At 40.3% G+C, this 21,027-nt stretch overlaps 1 protein-coding gene across 1 annotated transcript in view; it reads left to right on the top strand.

Annotated features, from left to right (window-relative positions):
- Nucleotides 1-21,027, top strand: part of LY75 (lymphocyte antigen 75) — a 74,183-nt gene that overhangs the window by 35,977 nt on the left and 17,179 nt on the right. The window contains exons 16-28 of the mRNA XM_034786533.1: nt 661-784; nt 2,002-2,037; nt 2,309-2,484; nt 5,218-5,282; nt 6,989-7,065; nt 7,488-7,624; nt 8,501-8,606; nt 10,873-11,033; nt 11,921-12,050; nt 14,959-15,185; nt 17,318-17,486; nt 19,701-19,865; nt 20,612-20,734. Of these exons, the coding sequence (XP_034642424.1) occupies nt 661-784; nt 2,002-2,037; nt 2,309-2,484; nt 5,218-5,282; nt 6,989-7,065; nt 7,488-7,624; nt 8,501-8,606; nt 10,873-11,033; nt 11,921-12,050; nt 14,959-15,185; nt 17,318-17,486; nt 19,701-19,865; nt 20,612-20,734 (1,696 nt within the window). The remainder of the gene's footprint in view (nt 1-660; nt 785-2,001; nt 2,038-2,308; nt 2,485-5,217; nt 5,283-6,988; nt 7,066-7,487; nt 7,625-8,500; nt 8,607-10,872; nt 11,034-11,920; nt 12,051-14,958; nt 15,186-17,317; nt 17,487-19,700; nt 19,866-20,611; nt 20,735-21,027) is intronic.

The following is a 21,027-nucleotide window of genomic DNA, read 5'->3' as shown; positions in this document are numbered from 1 at the left end:
CCCTTATCCGCAACCCCCAGGAGCCATGGCCCTTAGACTGAGAACCTCTCATCTAAAATATTAAGCTAATACATTTTTGGATGATAAGAAAGACTATCCCTAAACAAGTGGGAAGTGGGCATCGTGGCTTTTGTAACCATTGTTTTCAGAATTACAAGAGTCTTATCCTGTGTTGTCAGACTAAAGGAACCAACATTATCTTTATTTTAGAAACCAGGAGGTGGCATCGAGCTATTTTATCTTGATTATACTCAGAAGAATTCTGTTTCTGAGCCAATTCAGACGATTGTCCCTTCTGGGCAGATATGAGAATCCTTTAAAGGGCAGTGAATATTACTCCATGATAAACACAGATGAAATTTGTAGATTACAAAAAAACCCCCACAGTGTTGTAGTGAGCTGCAAGAAGAGATTTTTGTGAATGGATACATTTTAAACTGATTGCTTTGTAATTTCTAGTTGTTCAGAGACTGCTTTTGAAGCTGTACCTATATTTTATCATTTTAAAAATTCAGTTAAAATTGCAAAGGATTGGCAACAGGGTAGATGACTTCTGTCATCAAGGATATCTAAGGTATCTTATAAACAGTTTTATTTCTCCAGAAGTTTGTATCTAGTATACCAACGCAGTTTCCCACCCCCTACTTTATAAATTTACAGACTACTCGAATATCACGGAGGTATTTTTGGAGACTTCATTTCCATGATGACAGACAATTGGATTTTTACTTAAAACCTTTCGACTGTGATGCTAGACTTGAATGGGTTTGCCAGATAACAAAAGGTAAGCTTCATTTACATCCATTTATTCATCTAAACTCTCATCTGTTTTTTGTTTAAAATGTCTTTAATTACTTCTTTCACTTTGTCATCATTAACAGTAAACCCAGGATCTCTGACTTTAAAACAAACATCTCAGAAGGCATTAAAATAATCTTGAGACCTGGAGTCCTTAGAATGTGAGAGCGAGACTTGAACTTTGTGTATTTTAAATAAATAAGGAGAGGCTGTCACACTTGCAATGCTGTTTATTATCAAGTTGAAAGGATGCTTGATATAGGAAGTATAAGGTTGAAGTATGAGTAATAGCTGCGATTATATTCTCTAAAGTTGTGTGAAATTCACAATTTTTGTTTGTTGGATGTCTTTTTCCTACTGGGGAAAAGAAGGATATGAGCACAATAAATTTGGCAACCAGTACTTTACCACATCCTCTACCCAACTGGCCATAACGGTACACGAGGACAGGGCCTGAAATCCCTTGCATGTCTCATAGGCTCCTGTTCATAGAAATATAAACATACAAAACACTCACAAATAAACTATTACTGGGGAAGGACCTTGTATCACTTCTCTAGGGTCCAACCTTGCTTCTACCCCTTAAGTTCTCTTGGAGTGAGAAATGTGCCACAGGGAATGTAGATATCTTAGTGTGGTGGGGAGATACAGATCATGGTGTTCCAGCATTTATGTGCTTTATTTAAAATGTATAAGCAGTATTTATAAACAAAAGAAAACCCCATGGACAGCTAGGACAGCTAATTCCTCCAGACTTGAATTTGGCCTCTAATCTCCTTGTAAAATTTATGACTTGGGTCTCCAGAGTAGCAAAGTACACAGAAAAGGGTTTCTCTGGTGACGGTGGAGAAAGGATGGTATGAGGGTTCTGCACAGATCCACTTGTATTTGTGAGAAGTTAGGAGTTTTAGCATCTAGTAGTTTTGGCTTCTTGTAATTATTGTAGTTGGTCAGAAAAATAGCTTTTGGGGACATAAAACTTTCCTTGACTTGTTGGAAATTTTCAGTGAAAATGCCAAATCTTAGTGCCTATGTGTGGGGAGAATTGGCATTATTATTAGTGTCAGCTTTGGTGCTTACACATCTCTAATAAGGAGAAAAAATAACTTTAAGTCTGATGCATGCAAAGCTCCCATTGACTTCAGTGGAAGTATGTGTATCAGGAATGCAAAATCAGTGATTGTTTCTTTCTCTCCTGAACAGGTAGTACCCCAAAGACACCAGAGTGGTATACACCAGGTAAACAGATTTAGTTTTTACATGCATTTCAGTTACTTTTGTCTAGTGTTTCTCACTATATATCCTTTCTGATGTTAGTGAAGATCATGCTGACACACCAAAGGCCTGATTCAGAGACCGGCCCACACCCTCAGCTCTCATTAATTTCAATGGGAGATGTAAATACAGCTCCTCTCAGCATCAGGCCCAGATTGTCCAGCCCTTTCCTTTTTTGAATGTAATCATTTGTCAGGATTAATGCCATGTGTGTATGTGTGGTTTTCTTCCCCAGATGTAGATGGAATTCATGGACCACCACTTGTTATTGATGGAGCTGAATTTTGGTTTGTGCCAGATAAAAACCTGAGCTACCAAGAAGCTGCTCTCTACTGTGCAAACAATGATAGTGACTTAGCATCTGTGGACTCTTATACAAAACTAAGGGCACTCCTAACCAAAATAGAAAAGGTAATGAAATACATTGTACATCAGAAATTGTCTTTGTTCCAAGTGTTTCAAATATAAGAGTGTTAATGTTTTTCTCTTATTTTTTCACTGGCATATAACCCGTAGTAGTTTTTAAAATGCCTGCAAAAGCAAAAGTTTAGTTGAAAGAGGAAATAATCAGTTTTGTTTTATTCTCCTTTAAATCTGCATTTAAATATTTAAATTTAAAACAGCCTGTTAAAATAATCTTAATAACAGAACACAAGCTCCAAACAGCAAGATGTTGTGACAAGATTACCATATACATTCCATTGTTCGTGGGTTCAGACAGAGGTGTAACACTGTATAGTATTTTGTATATGTGTGTTCCAACATGGAGACATCACACCATTATCTGAATGAGAGGAGTATATTAGAAATCAGCAATAGACAGATGTGATCAGTCCCTGTAGGGCAGAGAGTTTATGTAATCAGGAAATCAGCTGTTCTGTGAGAATCATTTAAAAAAAAAAAAAGACTTCAGAGTGCCATATTTCAGTTACTGCCTTTTTTCAGTGTCATTGAGACATCACATCACTGTTTACTTATTGGAAGTGGGAATTTAACAGGGTCCCCTCATGGAGTTTCCTTAGAATTGTTCCATTAGGATTAAGGTGGGGTTTGCCCCCAGGAAATAAAACTCGTGAGTCCGACCCTCCAGTTTTGCAGATCCTACATGGTTTTGGAGGATCTTCTGGAGACACAGGGTCATCCACAAGAAGGTTCTATGACTTCACACCAGCTTTGTTTACCTTGCAGCTGTGCTCTGGTTCTGTGGCAGCAGAGGCGATGGGGGGGGGGAGCACGTGGGGTCATGTCCCCGCCCCCGCATTTCTGCCTTCCATTTAGCACAGAGCATTTCGAACTCTGGGCATGCCCCACAGTTTAAAAACTGTCCTCCTGCCAGGAGCTGGCAGATCAGAAGCTGATGGGAGTCGCCCGGCCCACTTGGGCGCCTGGCTCTTCACACTGGCCACCTCCGCCAGGCCACCTCTGCCGCCTCTGCACAGCTGGGCACTCCCCAGGCAGGGCAGGCAGCACAGCCTGAGCTGCACTCAAAGGAGCCTGGTGCTGGCTGGCAATGCCCCCTGGAGCTGGCCCTTGTCTGCAGAGCCCAGCTGCCATGAGATGCTCCCTGAGGTGCTCGCTTGCCATTACCCTAGTGCTTCTGGCTCTGCTGCTGCTCCTCAGCCCAGAGGCGACACATGGGTGGTCACGTGCCCCCCACCTTCAAGAGTTACGTGCCCCCCATACCTTTAAATTGTGCCCTCCCCCCACCATCAAGAGTTATGTGTCACATCTGGCAGTGTGACTCTACTGGAGTTGTTAGGAACACTGGAGCAAGTGCCTGGAACCCCTCTTTAAGATGTTTCCAATAGCAGAGGGGGCTCTGTTTCTATATATAATCTCTGTTTCTCTGTGCAGTAGTGGGAGAAGAGGCACATTAATCCAGCCTGCCTCATTCCCCCCCCCCCACCTACAGAAAGGCTTCCTCACAGCCTGGGTGAAAGGGCTATATTGCCACAGAGACAGTAGTTCTCTTTACCTTCTGTGTGTGGAAGGATGGCTCTATGCACAGAGGTGTCCCATCACTGCATGTATCCTAAGGGCATGATCTGGCCCCTATGAAAGTTTTTATTGCAGTACTGTACTTTCATTTCAATTAAAACCATTTTATTCTTTATTTTAAATTTTCCTCCATGCTCTTTGCAATGCAAATCTTACTTCACTGTGCTGGCACAGAGGTTCCCATACTGGTCAAGGGGATTTTGATGGTCCAAAGAGCACTTTCTATTGGTCCACAGAGAGCTAGCTTTCACCCTTGTTTCCAGGTGAGAGAAATAGTGTAGATGGGAGGAAAAGATTAAGGGCCGGATCCTCAGGCTCATTGCACTGCTTTTTTCCCCTCCTGTTCTTAGCAAAGGTGTCTTAAAACCACCCTTTATTCCTCCCCCTCATCGTGCACTGAGAGCTACTTGGCTGGGCCAGAGGATCCATCCCAAAATGAAGTATGTAAGGCAGTAAGATTATCTCTGTTCAAAAAGGTCAAGAAACTTATTGCACTAAAGACAGTTACAAATACACAAAATCTGTCCTTATATTACCTTTCCATCTAAGTAATTGCTGTAGTTGCCTCAAAGATATTCTATGATCTTGAATGGGAGAGTAGATGGTACATGCTTTTATGAAGGATAGGATGCACAAGATGTGAAGATGTCATTAAGATCACTATTGAGATGTGACCTACCATGAAAAAAATTGGAGAACCCCTGTGTATGAGAACCCAATGTTGAAACTGATTAGCCTGATTTAACGATCCCAACTGAGTGAAATGTAAACATTCAAAATATAGTAAGCAGTGGGAAAATATATTTGAATGTAGTATTGGTTTTAATAATAAAGAACTACTAGAAACAGATTTGAGATTTTAAAATATCTGACCTGACAATGCCCCTTTATGAACTAGAATTTGCAAATTCCCCATGCATAGTCTATAGCCCAGACCAAGAAGTTAATCACTTGAATTTCTGAATCATTTACAAGAATATTACTTGTACGTTTCCAGTCCTGCTTCTGTTAAACCATTTACATCAAAAGGAATTTTGCGACAAGGGTGGATGAAGACCAGTGGTCTATCTTGGGATATTATATTATACATGGTGGTAAAATCTAGTTGTTTATGTTTTTTATTTGTTTGTTTGTTTATTTTTGCAGTTGTCAGGTGCAGAGCAGAAGTGGTGGCTGAAATACATGGATCGTGGAAGTAGCCATCATTCACCGTATGTACTCTATTTGCAGGCAACATTATTATAAACTTTTGTTGACATTTCTTGTATGGGGAAAAATTTAGTGAAATAAGTGGGTTTTTTAAAATGACTATTGAATGATCCCAAATTGTTAACAAAGCTCACTTCTGACAGGTCAGCTACAAAAAATATAAAATAATTCTTTGAAAAACCTTGTTAACAAAACCACATTATCTGATAATTGTGACTCTTTTCCTTTCTCTTGCCTTCCCCCTTTTTTATCTGCATATGACCTGCACTTTTCCTTGCCATCTCAAATTTAAAGTATAAGGTCTCTGAGCACCGACTGAGTCTTTATTTCTTTTGGTGAGGAGTTTAGGACACTGGGGATCTTGAGTATAATAAATAATCAACAGAATATATGTGTAGACTTAATACTTGAACTAAGGACTTAGCAGCTAATTCAAGCAGGAATGTTTACAGAGTGCTGTTCCCACTACGAAGGTTAGCAACATTTCTAACACCTAAATCAGTAATAATAACACTTAGCTCTTATATGAGGCTTCATGTCTTCAAAGTGCTTTGCAGATATTGCCTCCAAAGACTTCTGCATAAGTCTTTGAATGGCCAGGGACTTAATATGTTAGTGGTATCATTAGAAGCCCTGAAAGCTTGAACCCTGGTCCTAACAGTTAACGCTTTCCGGTTCCTATTTCAAATGTTTTTATTTGTGATTTTTAAGCCTGCCCATGTAGCCCATTAATGACTTGAATTCTGAAACAGGATTGGAGGTTTTTACATTATTTTACTCTTCCATTAAAGAAAACAACAAAACCAAAAACCTTCAGTTCATCTTGTAAGTTAAAAACCATGAACAAAATATTTACATATAGAGCATATGAAATTGGATAAGTTATCCTCTGTCCTCGTCTCTGCTTTCTGCCATGCCCAGCCACAGGAAGATTACCCTAGGTTAGGGGATCCTTTGGTGTTGTAAAACCAGGATAAGGCTCCTACATCACCACTCCTCCCCTTGGCTGGCTTGAGAGTTACCCAGGGCTTCTTTGTGCCCTGGGGATCACTGGTCCTTGGTGCCATTGGCAGGCAGTGTAATTTAGAGCAGCCTTCAGGCTTTTTCTAATTTATGGCATAGTCTGGCACAGCGTTGATCCAGGATCAGGGAAATGCAGAGATGTCTTACAGCAACCTTTATACAACCCTCCTGAGTTGCACTGTGTGCTCCTCAGCTGCAGCTAAGGAACAGGGCCTTCTGGTCCAAGAAAATCTTAGGATGCGTAAGTAGCAAAATGCTACATTTTTAAAAAGAATAATTTAGAACAGAAGAATGTAGAATCTATAGTTTGTTATTCTCACGGTGCATGATAATGTAGGAGGGGTTGCAGTAGGGACAGACAATTAGACAGCTCCTTAGTGTACAGCCTGAGTAGCCAGGCAAAGCTCTTGTTGTGTACCTTCTCTGTAGGGTTGATTTGGTGAGTAGATCCATGACTACACAAATCACTACAGATCTGCTGACCCTACCGCCCACTTTCCCCTACAGTAGCCCTCTCCCTAAACCTCTTGCACATTAGGTCACAGGCAAGCCCTTTATATGTGTAAGCCCTTGAAGTTTTCTCTCTCCCAAGCAGCAGGGGCATGCTAGTTCTGCTGCCATGCGCAGGATTTCCCCCTAAAAGAGCATCTTTTGTCAGGGATTGACTCTGAAATGTTGTATCTAGTTTACAGTTATTTCCACGTTTCCATGATCGATTCTGGAGGGATTGTTGGTATATTTCTTCGAAGGGCTGGTATAGAGGTAAGGTTGTTTCTTTATTATAAAAAATATTAGCTCTGTCCAGAATGCAATATTGAATACAAGATCCAGGAGCAAATGACTTTTTGCGCTGTGGGACAGATTTTGAAACCCACACTTACAATGTATAGGACCTTATTCCACATTTCTCCACTGAAGTCAGTGATACAACTTGTAGAGTAAGTAGCTACTGAAAGTGAATAAGGTTATCAAATCTGGTCCTTTATTATCAATATGATATTTTCTCATACATTTAATTTTTTATGCTTTGTTCTACTGTCATTTTAAAATACTTTACTTTGCATAATTTGCAGCTATATGTTATAGTTACATAGGACTGTCTTTTCCCACAAGTGTACGTAGCACCTAGCACATGATAGTCATTATCATAATACAGATAATAACTTTATTTATATTTCCTGCAGACTATCCAATAAACTGCAATCTGAAACTGCCCTTCATATGTGAAAAATCTAATGCATCCTTACTGGAGAAACATGAGCCAGAATATCACCCCCCTAAAGGAGGATGCCCTAAAGAATGGGTTTTGTTTCAGAACAAGGTAAAGGGGGAATATAGGACAATCATCATTAGTTGCATTACGTCAACCTAACTTTGTAGTGTAGACCAAGCCTCACTTTCAGGCCAGAGTGTTTAAACCAGATCCCTCCTTTGCAGAGGACTCAGTAGCTCTCAGCCCCAACCCCTATTCTTTCAGGTGTCCCACAGCTCTCCTTCTCAATGTTTGCATCAGTTCCATCAAGTTCCTTCTCCTAGGCTCATGGGTCCAAAAGTCTTCTTCTTGCAATCTGTATTAATTCAGGGTAGCTGATGCCTTAAAACCAGCTTCTTTCTCAACTGCCTCCCCCACTTTGTAGTTCAGCCCTTTTCTGCCCTGGGCTAAGAGAGATTAGCAGATGACAATCCTTGCCTTCTTGTGAAAGAGGAGGAAGCTATATGCTGCCCTCCTTCTCCAGGCTCCTCCCACTGAGCTGGGAGAGAGGGGAACCTTGTCCCACCCTGCACTACAAGGCTTCTGGGCCTTTAAAGAAACAGTAGCCTTGGTTTCCCCCAAGCATTAACTAACTATGTCTCTGGGACCATCTTCCTCTCTCCCAACACCTGCCTCTGTCCTTCTGTAGGCCTTCATCTGCTCCAAAAGTCCTAGGAATCTTAAAGGAAAACAGGGTTTACTGACCCTTAGTCCCTACTATCCTTAACAGGACAGTCACCCTGTTAAAGTCACCTTGCTGAATCAGAGCCTGAATGCATTTATTTATATTTGCATTTCTAATACTTTCTCACAGAAAGCAAAATCAGTGAGGTGTGACGGTTTTAGGGTCATTGATTTATGAATTACCTCTAAGATACAATAAATCTTAAAGAGAAAGTGAACTCCTGCTACATTGCATAAGCTTTTACCATTTTTATTTTGCAGTGTTTTCTAAAGATAGAACACAGATTTTTAACATTTAAAGAAGCCAATGAATTATGTGAAACTTTTGGAGGCACTCTTCCATCAATCTCAAGCCAAGCAGAACAAGGTATGATGGTAAATTCAAAGCTCTTTATACTATGCAGAACTTTAGACCAAAATAATATGTCAAGCCCCTTCCCCAGTCTATGCAGCAGAACTGTACAGAATCATGCAGCAAACTGGGAATTATGTGGCAGCGTTATCTGATTGTAAAATCATTCAATTACTTTGAGTCTTACTGAAATAATTCTAAAAATTCACAATAAAATAAAAACCTATAACTAATGCCTTTAATTATAATTATTTGCACTGTGTCAGAGGAATTCTGCCTGTCACAGAATGGGAAATGCACACACAATGGGCAAACCCTGGAAAAAGGAAAAGAACCAGTTCAAAGACCAGTTTTTGTTCATATCCTTGCGTATGAAGGGAATTAGAAATTGCAAAGACTACCAGAGATTTATGAAGAGTGAGGGACTAGGTCTAAAGCAGTTTCCAAGCTTTACTTCAGAAGTTAAAACCTCATTGAGGTGAATGCAGTGAAGAGAAGACATTTGCTGGAAATAGCTGTCTACAGATGTGTCTGACTACCTATCTGTTGAGAGAGACATCTGTTAATACATTTGTATTTGTGTAGTGGGCAGGTAGTTGCCTACAGAAATGTCTGAAGATGTAGCTCACAACAGAGCTCTATATTATGTGTAGCATTATTTGTATAGGTAAGTGACCTCCAGCCAAGTCAATTTAATGCAGTGGAATATAGAAAGTAGACCAGGCAGGCCACTTCAGTAGTTAACAGTGCACAGTGGAAGAGCAGTCTGCTGCTCTATCACAGCATTGGGATGGACCCACACTGGAACTCAAGTGACTGAGTCGAGCAATTCAGAACTCTTTTAACCCTAGAAAAGCATATTCTGCTTCAAACATTTCTTAGCATGATTGTGTAAATGGAAGTTCATTTCAATTGATTGAAGGATATTTAGCATAATAAATTAGTCCTGGTGACAGATTTCTGCCAGCAGGGCCGGCTCAGGCTTTTTTGCTGCCCCAAGCGGCAAAGGAAAAAAAATAGCCGCGATTGGCAGCACTTAGCAGCATTCCTCGGTGGCAATTCAGCGGCGGGTCCTTCGCTCCAAGAGGGACTGAGGGACCTGCCTCCGAATTGCTGCCGAAGACCCGGACGTGCCGCCCCTTTCCGTTGGCCGCCCCAAGCACCTGCTTCCTGCGTTGGTGCCTGGAGCCGGCCCTGTCTGCCAGGCAAGTCAGTGCAATGGCAAAGCTGTGGTGGAGAAAGACAGCTCTGCCACAACTTAGGTAACCACTTCTTCCTGCCAGCCTTCCCTCCATCCCTCATGTACTGTGGCCCTTTCTGTAGCTGGCTATCGGATAGTGACTAATCCTGAGAGGTTTTAACCTTTAATGGGTTTGTCTAGTTTAGGAAAAGAGCTTGGGACTAGCCTGGAGCTAGCTAACATATGGCTGGTAGCTAGTTCTAAATGTCTTAACTCATATTCAGTGCTTAATTTGTAATGAAAGAGGTGCTGGGGCTCAAGCAATTATTTTACATTCATAACTGATGCAGCAAGCCCAGAGGTCCCAGGGCTATGAACTGTCAAGCCTAGGGGTGCTGAGGGTCAGCCCTGGCATACATTAAGCATTCTTAGCCTCTCCCAATAGTGGGCATTGCCACAGAGAACAAAGAGTGGCTGGCTTGGGATTCCTGAGTAGAGTCTTTCTCGGTTGGAACTGATCCCTTCCCTCTATCCTGACTTTCTCTGTTTCTTGGTTGAGTAAATCAGACACTTATTCAGTAAGTGGTTCTGTTTTAGAGGCATGCCCAGCAGTCAGAGTGCGAGGTGTGTGGGAAGCAAGAGAAACTCTCCATGCCCTCAAAGGGGACATGGAGCCCGCTTTTGATGCTTCTATGGGAAGTCAATAGAAGGTCTTACAGAGCAATAGGGAGACACCTTCTGAAATTTGGGTGGAGACGGAAGGAGACAGGGTTGAGGACAGGGAGGGAGAGGAGGAGAGAGACAGAAACAAGTTAAACTCATCTCCTGGCCCTCAATTAGACCTTAGCCTGTTAAAAGGCTAATCCTCTTAAATGATTTGTTTAAATAATGTCCTGTCAGATATGGAAAGGATGGAATGATAAAATTGCAAAACACTTAATACTCTATTAAAATGGCTTTTTGTATTTTCAAGGACTAGGGTGGGAAATTAAGTTAATATAGATGGGGGTTGTACTATCTTATTTATGCAAGCTGTTTTTCAAATGTTTACTGTGGTTGTCTAAATCATAGTATGTAAATATTTATTTTTCTGCCCAACAGATTTTTTAACATCCTTGCTTCCTGGTTTGGAAGAAAACATTTGGATTGGTTTGAAGTTTTTTTTCAGCACAAGGGAAAACAAATGGGTAGATGGCAGTAGACTGCTGTACAGTAACTTTCACCCATTGCTGAGAGGAAGGCTAAGGAAGATTCCACTTGATGTAAGTTATCTATTTGAATATAATAATAATAATTAATAATAATAATAATAAATGGAGATATCCCATCTCCTAGAACTGGAAGGGACCTTGAAAGGTCATTGAGTCCAGCCCCCTGCCTTCACTAGCAGGACCAAGTACTGATTTTTGCCCCAGATCCCCAAGTGGCCCCCTCAAGGATTGAATTCACAACGCTGGGTTTAGCAGGCCAATGCTCAAACCACTGAGCTATCCTTCCCCCCACAATACAAATCCAGCTGATGTTTTGTCCTATAAAAAGTATAGAATGTTGGTATTTTGGTAACTGTATCAAAATAACAAAAGAGAAAAAACATGTAAAGGTCCCAAACCAAGAAATTGTATTCTTAATTGGCAGACATGGTGACCAGTAATGACTGAGCTCTTTGTATCTTTGTTCGAATGATATGTTTTGAACACTAATTATTAAAATGGAAAGGGATGTAAAATTGAAATCTCTTCGGTCTCTTTGCATATCCAATATGTAGCTGAGATGCCACATTCCATAAAAATGTAGGCAGCAGAGGGATGTTACTATATAGTTTTTGGTTCAGTTATTTGCAGAATACATCCATAAACCATTATACATATTGTTTTCCTGGCTGCACTGTTCATTGAGCAGCATAAGAAACATAATGGAATGCCACTGATTAACAATAATTTTCAGAGTATAGTGGGTCCAGGTAATTTTTTTCACAAACAAACAATCCAGCAACTAGGTAACATTGCAAAATAAACTAGCTGTGTGTTGTACTACTGCTCTGCACATACTAACTAAGAGAAGTATATTCTCCTAACTAGATCTTCATTCGCTCTCTCCACACAAGAATGCTTGTATCATACATGAACTTGATAAGTTTTCTGGTTTTCAGATGTTTGATGAGGAGATAAACAACCAGTGTGGTGTAATGCTCAACAACCCCAAATCTTCATATGTTGGAACATGGAATTTCTTGCCTTGTGCTGAGGAGCATTTTTTGGGTATCTGCCAGAAGCCAGCAGGTAAGGCTGACTGTGCCCCTAATATCCACCTGCCAAGAAGCCCCTTCATGCAGAGATATTACCTCTCCTGAGGCACAATCTCCCTCTACACAGCACCTCAAGAAGGGTGTTCCCTGGTGGCAGGATCTTTCTGGGGACTGAGCAGGCCCATACTGGGCATCCAGTGGTGGGGCCATGAGGACAAACCTCATCCCTCCTGAAAAATTTCCCATGCCTGCATTTTCCATGACACCATCCACAGTGTGAAACCCCCTTTAAGAGGTGTTTGGGGAAAGCCGTTGGCAGTGGAGGCCCTGATAGAGAAGTTCCTGTGGAGTTACGCTGACTGAGAGTGAAGGGGGGGGCCCAGAGCCCAATAGTTGGCATGGAGTACAAGGCCTCTAAGTGAATGGCCCTGATCTTCTTTGGACACTTTGGGGACCTACAGGGCTTGGGGATGGACTTTATGTTTCATTCACTGAGGAATGGAGCAAATGATTGCTTTCCCCCAGAACAATGTGATCAAAACTCCGTGAGGAGAACCACACAGAGTTTTAATCCCACTTAACCATCTCCTGTGAGTTTTAACACTGAAGGGATAATGTAAGGCCTCATCTACACTTGGAATTAGCCTTGATTTCAGCTCACTTGTTTAGCTACCTTAGTGCAAACCCCAGGTGTAGACAAGGAGAGCCACAATTTGCATTGGTGCAACTTGCCCTGGCTTCAAGCAGGGGTCAGCTCCACTGATACAGTGTGTGGCTTTCCTATTTATACTCAGGATTTGGGGAGGGGGTGCTGCTCCAGTGCAGCTATGTTGGTTGCTGCCCACTGATTACTCGAATCAGGGCAATTACCCAATCTGAACAAAGCCTTAGTTCCTGTTTAACTGCCAAGGGTTTATTATGCGGTACATCCATCTTTGGGGTATGTTCTGCTTTGTATAAATCCTTTTAAATAACTATTTATAAATTTGAAGGCGGGAAGGACAGTGATTCAGTCTGAAAAATCTGAAGGGGATTTTTTAATTAATTATTAAAAAAAGAAAATTAAGAGGAACTGCAAAGGCTCTGAACATTAAAAATGCTTGTAAGACTCCAATAAAAGAGTGCAGCTGCTATTGATAAATATATTTCTCTCCAGAAAAGGAAACACGACATTCAGGGAAAGTGCAGTGATTGCTGCAATATGGTCCCCATTATTCTTGGGTTGCTAAGCCTCTAACACCCGGGCATGCAGGGAAGGAGCGCTCAGTCGGCTCTTGCAGAAACTGCAGTTGTGTCTGGCCACAGCTCAGGATGCTGCAGCAGGGGAGACTTTTTCCACTCTGCCATGGCATCCTTGGACAAGTACAATCTGGCCCTATGGTTTTCATGTCACTTTTGTCACAGAAGCAAGGGAGTCAGCAGCTCGGATTCCTTGGCATCTCAGCAGGGCTGGCTCCAGGCACCAGCTTGTCAAGCAGGTGCTTGGGGCGGCCACTCCGGAGAGGGACAGCACGTGCAGCTATTCGGCGGCAATTCGGCGGATGGTCCCTCACTCCAGCTCGGAGCAAAGGACCTCCCGCCGAATTGCCGCCACAGATCGCGATCGTGGCTTTTTTTTTTTTTTTTTTTTTGCTGCCTTGGGCAGCCAAAACCCTGGAGCCGGCTCTGCATCTCAGACATTTAATGATTATCTCAAAAGGTTGTGATAATTATGCTTGTAAACATCAGCAATATTCTTTTTTCATCTTTGGGAAATGTACATTTCGCCCCTAACTCTTTACTATTAACCTTTAAGTGTGTGAGGTCTCTGTTGGTCTCACAGTTCTCTTTTGAAGCTGTTTACTACATAGAAGCACTTGACAGCAGCCATGAACTAGTTCAAACATTGTGTTTCTTTCATGTCACCTCTCTAATCCACTGACAGCTGCAAATTGTGCATAAACATAAAATTAATATTATGGCTCTGTCTTTTGGGTATTGGTCTGTCAGCCTATTCATTAGTCACTTGTATGCTCTTATTTATACAGAGTAATTTTTTCCCTTGACAAGCCTTTGTATTCCTGAGACACCTCTGTGTTAGATGCCAATGCACATTTTACAAAATTGTAGGGCCAAATTTAGCTCTGGTGTCAGCCCATAAACTTCTTGGAATCATTAGATCCACATGCTCTAATTCCCCATCCATATAAAGTTTGCATTTTTTATAGTTGCATGCATCATTTGGTTGGATGAAATTAATGCAGCTCATTGTGATAATATTGGATAATTAGAACCCAAATGGTAAATTTCACCACTTCCAGCACAATACACAAGTCAGGTGGCTTTGTGCAAGAAACTGAGCACATGCTATGGAGGCAAACTCTATTACCTCTCTGCCTGCTCTTGCAATGTACTGGCTGGAAGAGCTGCCTGTACCAGGTTTATTGCCCATTAGATTTACATAAGAATGAATCTGATGGCTCTTTACTTGACTCATTCCTGTCTCCGTCAGACTGTTCAGAGATGCATGGCCCCTGTTGATTTCACAACATCTGTGCGCAGTTCTGCGGAAGGCTACCACAGTTTCACATTAATTTCACACAGAGAGTATGTTTTTTCCCCTAATAACTTAAACTCTTTTGAGTTAAATTGAATGAATCTGGAAAGCCACAAAGCCCAGTAGTGCTGTTACTGCCTTTCTACCAAACTTTTATACAGGGACTTACACATTTACATTTAAAAAGAGCTTTACATTTTTCCACAGATACACACTCTATCGATTCCGATATAGTAAAATTGTAGTCTACGACAGTCGATGAATCTTTTTTTAATTTTATTTTTGATGGTTATTCCCAAAAGAAATTTGAATGAGTTTTGCTGCTGTTGTTACAAAAGAAACTGAGAACTAAAATGTTTTGCAGTATTTATCCTACTTATTGCTTCTATTTCTTGATTATTTACAGGAGCTGCTGACAACCAGACACAGCAAGTCCTTAATGAAACACTGACCTATCAAAATGTCCATTACACAGTAATTCTGAAGAATTTGTCCTGGTATGATGCACTGCGGGAGTGCAAACAGAAAAACATGCAGCTCGTTAGCATCACAGATCAGTACCAACAGGCTTTTCTTACTGTGCAGGCTGCTATTCACAATTACCCTCTCTGGATTGGACTCTTCAGCAAAGATGTAAGTTTTATCTCCTCCCCATCCCTCCTTTGAACCATTTTTTAGGGTAGGGTGGAATAGTAAAGGAATGACTGGGGAAACAATGAAACTCAAAATTACTGGGTTATTTTTAAATAGATGTTTCCAGTCGCATCTATTTTCAGTTGCAGAGAACCATCTTGAAGCTAGAGGTCTACTGGGAGGTCAACCAGTCCTGATGCTCAGGGTTATATACTAGATTTTCAGTTCTCTGAGGTGCACATTCAAGTATGGAACTCCGGTTGATGGACTGATTGAGAGGAGACTATGTCCCTCAGGTTTTAAGAGGAGGAAAATGTTTTATAGTAGCAGCAAACTATATCATTGCATCATCTTTGTTCCTCTGTTGTCAGTGGTTCTATAATTGCTGCTGTCATTTGAAATTCTGGGGCAGGGTCAAGGAAGGCCAACCAAAATGTTTTAAAAAGAGAAAATCTGAAAGATAGCAAATGAAATCCAAAAGCAACTGCTAAAAATTGTTTGAAATATATTGTAAAATCTTATCTTAGAACTTGGAATGGATTTTTTCAGGTAGGGTTTGTATGCTTTATTGCTTCTTAATAATGGAGAAAAGTTGTGAAAGGCTATTTTTTAAAAAAATATGCTTTTTTACCTTAAAAATATCAATAGTGTCAAGTCTTCTTTCTTCTGTGTTTGTTGGAGGACTTTTTGGAAATTCCCAATGTGGATTGGGAGCTTTCTCATCTGTTAATTAAAGAGCTTGGGGCATGGGTGTGTGAGTGGGTGTTGAATCTTTAACAAACATCTTTTCTTCTCACCATTTATGGATGTTTGAGTTAAATAAGTTTTACCAAAACCAAGCAAAAAACAAAGTTTTAAATAGCCTGAATAAAAATTGTTCTCATGGTCATGTATCTATGACATCATAATTCTCCTACTTCTGCAGCTGTCCATAGAGTTTTCCAGGAACAACAGGGAAGAAAACCCTGGTATTTTTAATGTATAAAACATACAGGGAACTTTTAAAGAAAACAAACTTTTCATGTCTTATTTGTACTTCACAAAGAAGCAAAAAAGAAGACAACCTCTCCTCCCTTTGTAGGTGACCTTTAAGTGGGGATCAAATGCCTCATCCTGTTGCATATAGCACTAAAGCTCTGAAACATATAGAGGGGTACTGCCTACGCAGCAGCTCATGCCTGTAGGCAGTGAGACAGTGCCAGGAGAGCCTGCAGTTCTAGTACTGAACATACCAGGAAGATATATTCAGCTAAAAAAAAAAAAAAAGATTAGCACAGCTGGTATCAATTCCTAATATAAGAGTGATCTTAAATACAGAAGAAAACTTTTAAATATAACTTTCCTAAAGCATAGATCCACTTACTTTTCTTGTGTTTTAATACGATTAATTATTATTATATTTTATTTTATTATTATTATTAATTATTGTTGTCATCTTCAGGGCAGGAATATGTCTAATTATAAATTCTAAAAGTACTTAATATTAAACATTAATACATTACATTTGATCTAACATGGGGAAACAACAGGACTGACTCTTAGAAATTGCTTCCAATTTCCATGCACAAATAATTTTGCCCACAATTAATTGCAGGTTCAAATGATACCATTTAGAAATCAAACTACCTGGCTTTGCCTACAATCAAGCATAATAGTTAGACATCTAAGTACTGCACTGTTGTTGTAGCCGTGTTGATCCCAGGATATTAGAGAGACGAGGTGGGTGTGGTAATATTTTTTATTGGACCAACTTCTGTTGGTGAGAGAGACAAACTTGCAAGCTTACAGAGTAGTTCTTCGTGTAACCTCTGTGTAAGGTTGAAAGCTTGTCTCTCTCACCAACAGAAGTTGGTCCAATAAAAGATATTACCCAACCCACCTTGTCTTTCTAACATCTAAGTGTTATCATTTGCCATTCACAATAGTCAATGTAGTTTTTTTCAGCAGCAAAACTGAATGACACAGACTCCATTTATTATTTTAACGAGACCAAATCCTAAGAACTGCTGAGCACATGCAACTCTTGCTGAACACAGGATTTCACCCAGTAGAAATATAGTATCATGTCATTTGATGTACCTAGACTTTTTTTTAAGTGTGTAAGCGCTCATCTTTTATTGGTATGATGCTAGGATGGAAAACATTATGGCTGGGCAGATGGAAAGCGCATTGATTTTAGCCGCTGGTCTGAAGAAGACGAAGAAACAAGTGAAGAATGTGTGTTTTTGGATATTGATGGATTCTGGAAAACTTCTGCATGTTCCTCTGAAAATCCAGGTGCTATTTGCTACTTACCAAGAAGTATGTATTCTGAGAAAATACATTCTCATTATTTTTAAAAAAAATCTTTCATAAGTAATATACATAGTAAAACTCAGTAACAAAGATGTTTTATAATTATTTTAAAATAAAAATGTTCCATTTATATACACTAAACATAGACTACTTTCTAGAACAGGCTTGTTTAGTTGTTTGTGTACCAAAAAACCTGCTGGTGCCTTGGAAATGGGCCATGTACACACCTGAGCAAGTTACCCAAGCACTGTGTAATTATTTAGTAACATTCAGGGTTGCTGTGTTGACCCAGATTGTGCCCTCCAGATCTGCCCACTGAGTACACCCTCTGCACATGGATCTCCCTCACCTCCACGTGGAAGGAGGATTTAGCCATCTCCCTTGCACCATCTGGGCTCTGTGGAGGCCTCTTCATACAGTCTGGAGTCCATGCTGCGGGGGGAGATTGGTGACTGGGTAGGAAGGAGTAGTAGGTGGAGATCAAATCGGGAGGTACAAATTGAGCCTTTGCCAACTCCACAGAAATTGTTCCAAATGCACCCTAGGGAGAGGTCCCTTGGGATCTTGTAGGTTTAGCCCAGGACAGTGGGGGGAGGATGACAATTCTACCCCCTCAAAAACCAAACAAAAAAAAACAGAAAAGAAAAGGATGATGTGAGGGGATCCCTCTGAGGAGATCTTCACAAAAATTTCTTCCCCATGAGACACCATTCTTGTAGGTTTTTCTGTGAAAGGGCATGATATGGGCTATTGCTTTAAATACAAAATTGCAACCAAAAATTCCTTGTGATTATGGTATAATTAAGTTGATTCTTGCAGTCTGAACTACTAGAGGAGTAGTCTCATTAACTTTAATGGAAACAACAAGGAGTACTTGTGGCACCTTATAGACTAACAAATTTATTTGAGCATAAGCTTTTGTGGGCTAAAACCCACTTCATCAGATGCATGGAGTGGAAAATACAGTAGGAAGATATATATAACAGAACATGAAAAGGTGGGAGTTGCCTTACCAAGTGGGGGGTTGAGCCAAATTAATTAAAGTGGGCTATTATCAACAGGATGAAAATCACTTTTGTAGTGGTAATCAGGGTGACTCATTTCAAACAGTTAACAAGAAGGTGTGAGTAACAGTAGGGGCAAATTAGCATGGGGAAATTAGTTTTTTTAGTTCTTTTAGTTGACCCATCCACTCCCAGTCTTTATTCAGGCCTAATTTGATGGTGTCCGGTTTGCAAATTAATTCCAGTTCTGCAGTTTCTCATTGGAGTCTGTTTTTGAAGTTTTTTTGTTGAAGAATTGCCACTTTTAAGTCTGTTATTGAGTGTCCAGGGAGGTTGAAGTGTTCTCCGACTGGTTTTTGAATGCTATAATTCTTGACATCTGATTTGTGTCCGTTTATTCTTTTGCAAAGAGACTGTCCGGTTTGGCCAATGTACATGGCAGAGGGGCATTGCTGGCACATGATGGCACATATCACATTGGTAGATGTGCAGGTGAATGAGCCCCTGATGGTGTGGCTGATGTGGTTAGGTCCTATGATGGTGTCCCTTGAATAGATATGTGGACAGAGTTGGCAACGGGGTTTGTTGCAGGGATAGGTTCCTGGGTTAGTGTTTTTGTTGTGTGGTGTGTAGTTGCTGGTGAGTATTTGCTTCAGGTTGTGGGGCTGTCTGTAAGTGAGGACTGGCCTGTCTCCCAAGGTCTGTGGGAGTGAGGGATCGTCCTTCAGGATAGGTTGTAGATCCTTGATGATGTGCTGGAGAGGTTTTAGTTGGGGACTTCAATGGGAATTACATGGTGCCCCAAGATTGGAATGTTTTACCTTTTCAGGATTGCTATGTACAAATCTAAAAGGTAGTCTGTGCTTACACAAGAATCATTGCAAAAGCTAAGTTACTGGATAATGTTTGTTCTGGTTTTATTATATGCATTTGTTCCTAAAACTACTTAACCTAAAAAGCTTCCTGTGAAAAGCCTTTTTAAAGTATTTGCATATCCCATTTCATAAAATCATTGCTTCTTACCATCTTTAAGTTTATGGAAATATCACTGTTCTGAGAAGAGTGGGAACAATGATACATATTATGCTGTCAGATTATGCTACTAAATTTATGTTTTGTAACAGATTTTCATATTACACAGGAATTTGTTGTGAGGAATGAGCTGTCTTATTTTAAAATTGTGCATGACCTAAGAGAGTCTTCTTTATTTTTCCAGATGAGACTGAAAAAGAACAAGTTGTTGAACATATTAAATGTCCTCATAAGTTTAAAAATACACCATGGATATCATTTCAAAATAGTTGTTACACTTTCATGATAACAAAAGATAGATGGCAAGAAATGAAATCACAAGAAGCCCACCACTTATGCAAGAAAATAAGTAAGTACTTCTTTTAACTACTAGATTTCAAATTGACAGTGTCTTTTAAGCTGCTGTACAGAAACGGAAAAACTAGAGAGGTGAAGCATAGGCGGAGTTTGAAAGCTAGCAAATATAGTTGTCCATTTTTTAAATTCGGAGGGTCAATTTTTAATGCATAAAGGGTATCCTACACAGCAAAGAAAAGCCTGAGGCTGGCCCATGCCAGCTGACTGAGGCTCGCCGGGCTCAGGCTGTGGGGCTGTTTCATTGCTGTGTAGACTTCCGGGCTTGGGCTGGAGCCTGAGTTCTGGGACTCTCCCTTCCCACAAAGTCCTAGAGCATGGCTCAGCCCAAGCCCCAAAGTCTGCACAGCAATGAAACAGCCTCATAGCCTAAGCCCCACAAGCCCGAATCAGCTGGCATTGGCCAGCGATGGGTTTTCCTTAATGGATAGATATATCCAAAACATACTTGTTTTTAAGTGTATAAAGTGCTCCCGAAAAGTATAGCTGACAGTGCTAGAAGCTGAAATCCTCCACTTATCTACAAAATACTCACAGAGCAGGTAGTGTTGACATGGCCTTTTGAAAAATAGTAATTTTTCCTAATATTTTTGTTGGCTGACGTGTTGTCTGTCCTTTTAGAATGATTGGGTGTGTGTGTGTAGTAATGATTAAACATTGGCGATCAAAACTTAATTTGTTTTGTAGATGATAGATAAACTTGTAATAAACTAATTATTATTTTAAAAATTGTTTCAACAGATCCAGATGCATTTGTCTTGAATATTAGAGATGAGGAAGAAAATAACTTTGTTGTTGAGCAGCTACATTCTTTCAGTGGCCTAGCTACATGGGTATGGTTGGGTGTAATTTATGATGATAGCGGTAAGATTTTGTTCTTAATAAAATTTGTTAACTTCCTATCATTAAACTGATACATTTCTTACATACTCCATATGGTAGAGCAATCCAAGATACCATAAAAATAAATATATACTAATGCTTACAATTGCTTTATATTTTCATTTATATTTTTAAAGGGAAATAATTGGACATCTTTTGTCTGTTCTAGTGATATTTAGGTCCTACACAGTCTGCTTAATCCAGGTTATTGATTTTACCAAAAGGCAGGATTTGAAAAGAGCACAATGATATGTGGTGACATTTTTAGCAATATA

This window comes from Trachemys scripta, chromosome 11, assembly GCF_013100865.1.
Source record: "Trachemys scripta elegans isolate TJP31775 chromosome 11, CAS_Tse_1.0, whole genome shotgun sequence".
NCBI classification, from domain to species: Eukaryota; Metazoa; Chordata; order Testudines; family Emydidae; genus Trachemys; species Trachemys scripta.
The sequence above is the reverse complement of the archived record's forward strand: the minus strand, read 5'-3'. Positions and strand labels throughout refer to the sequence as shown.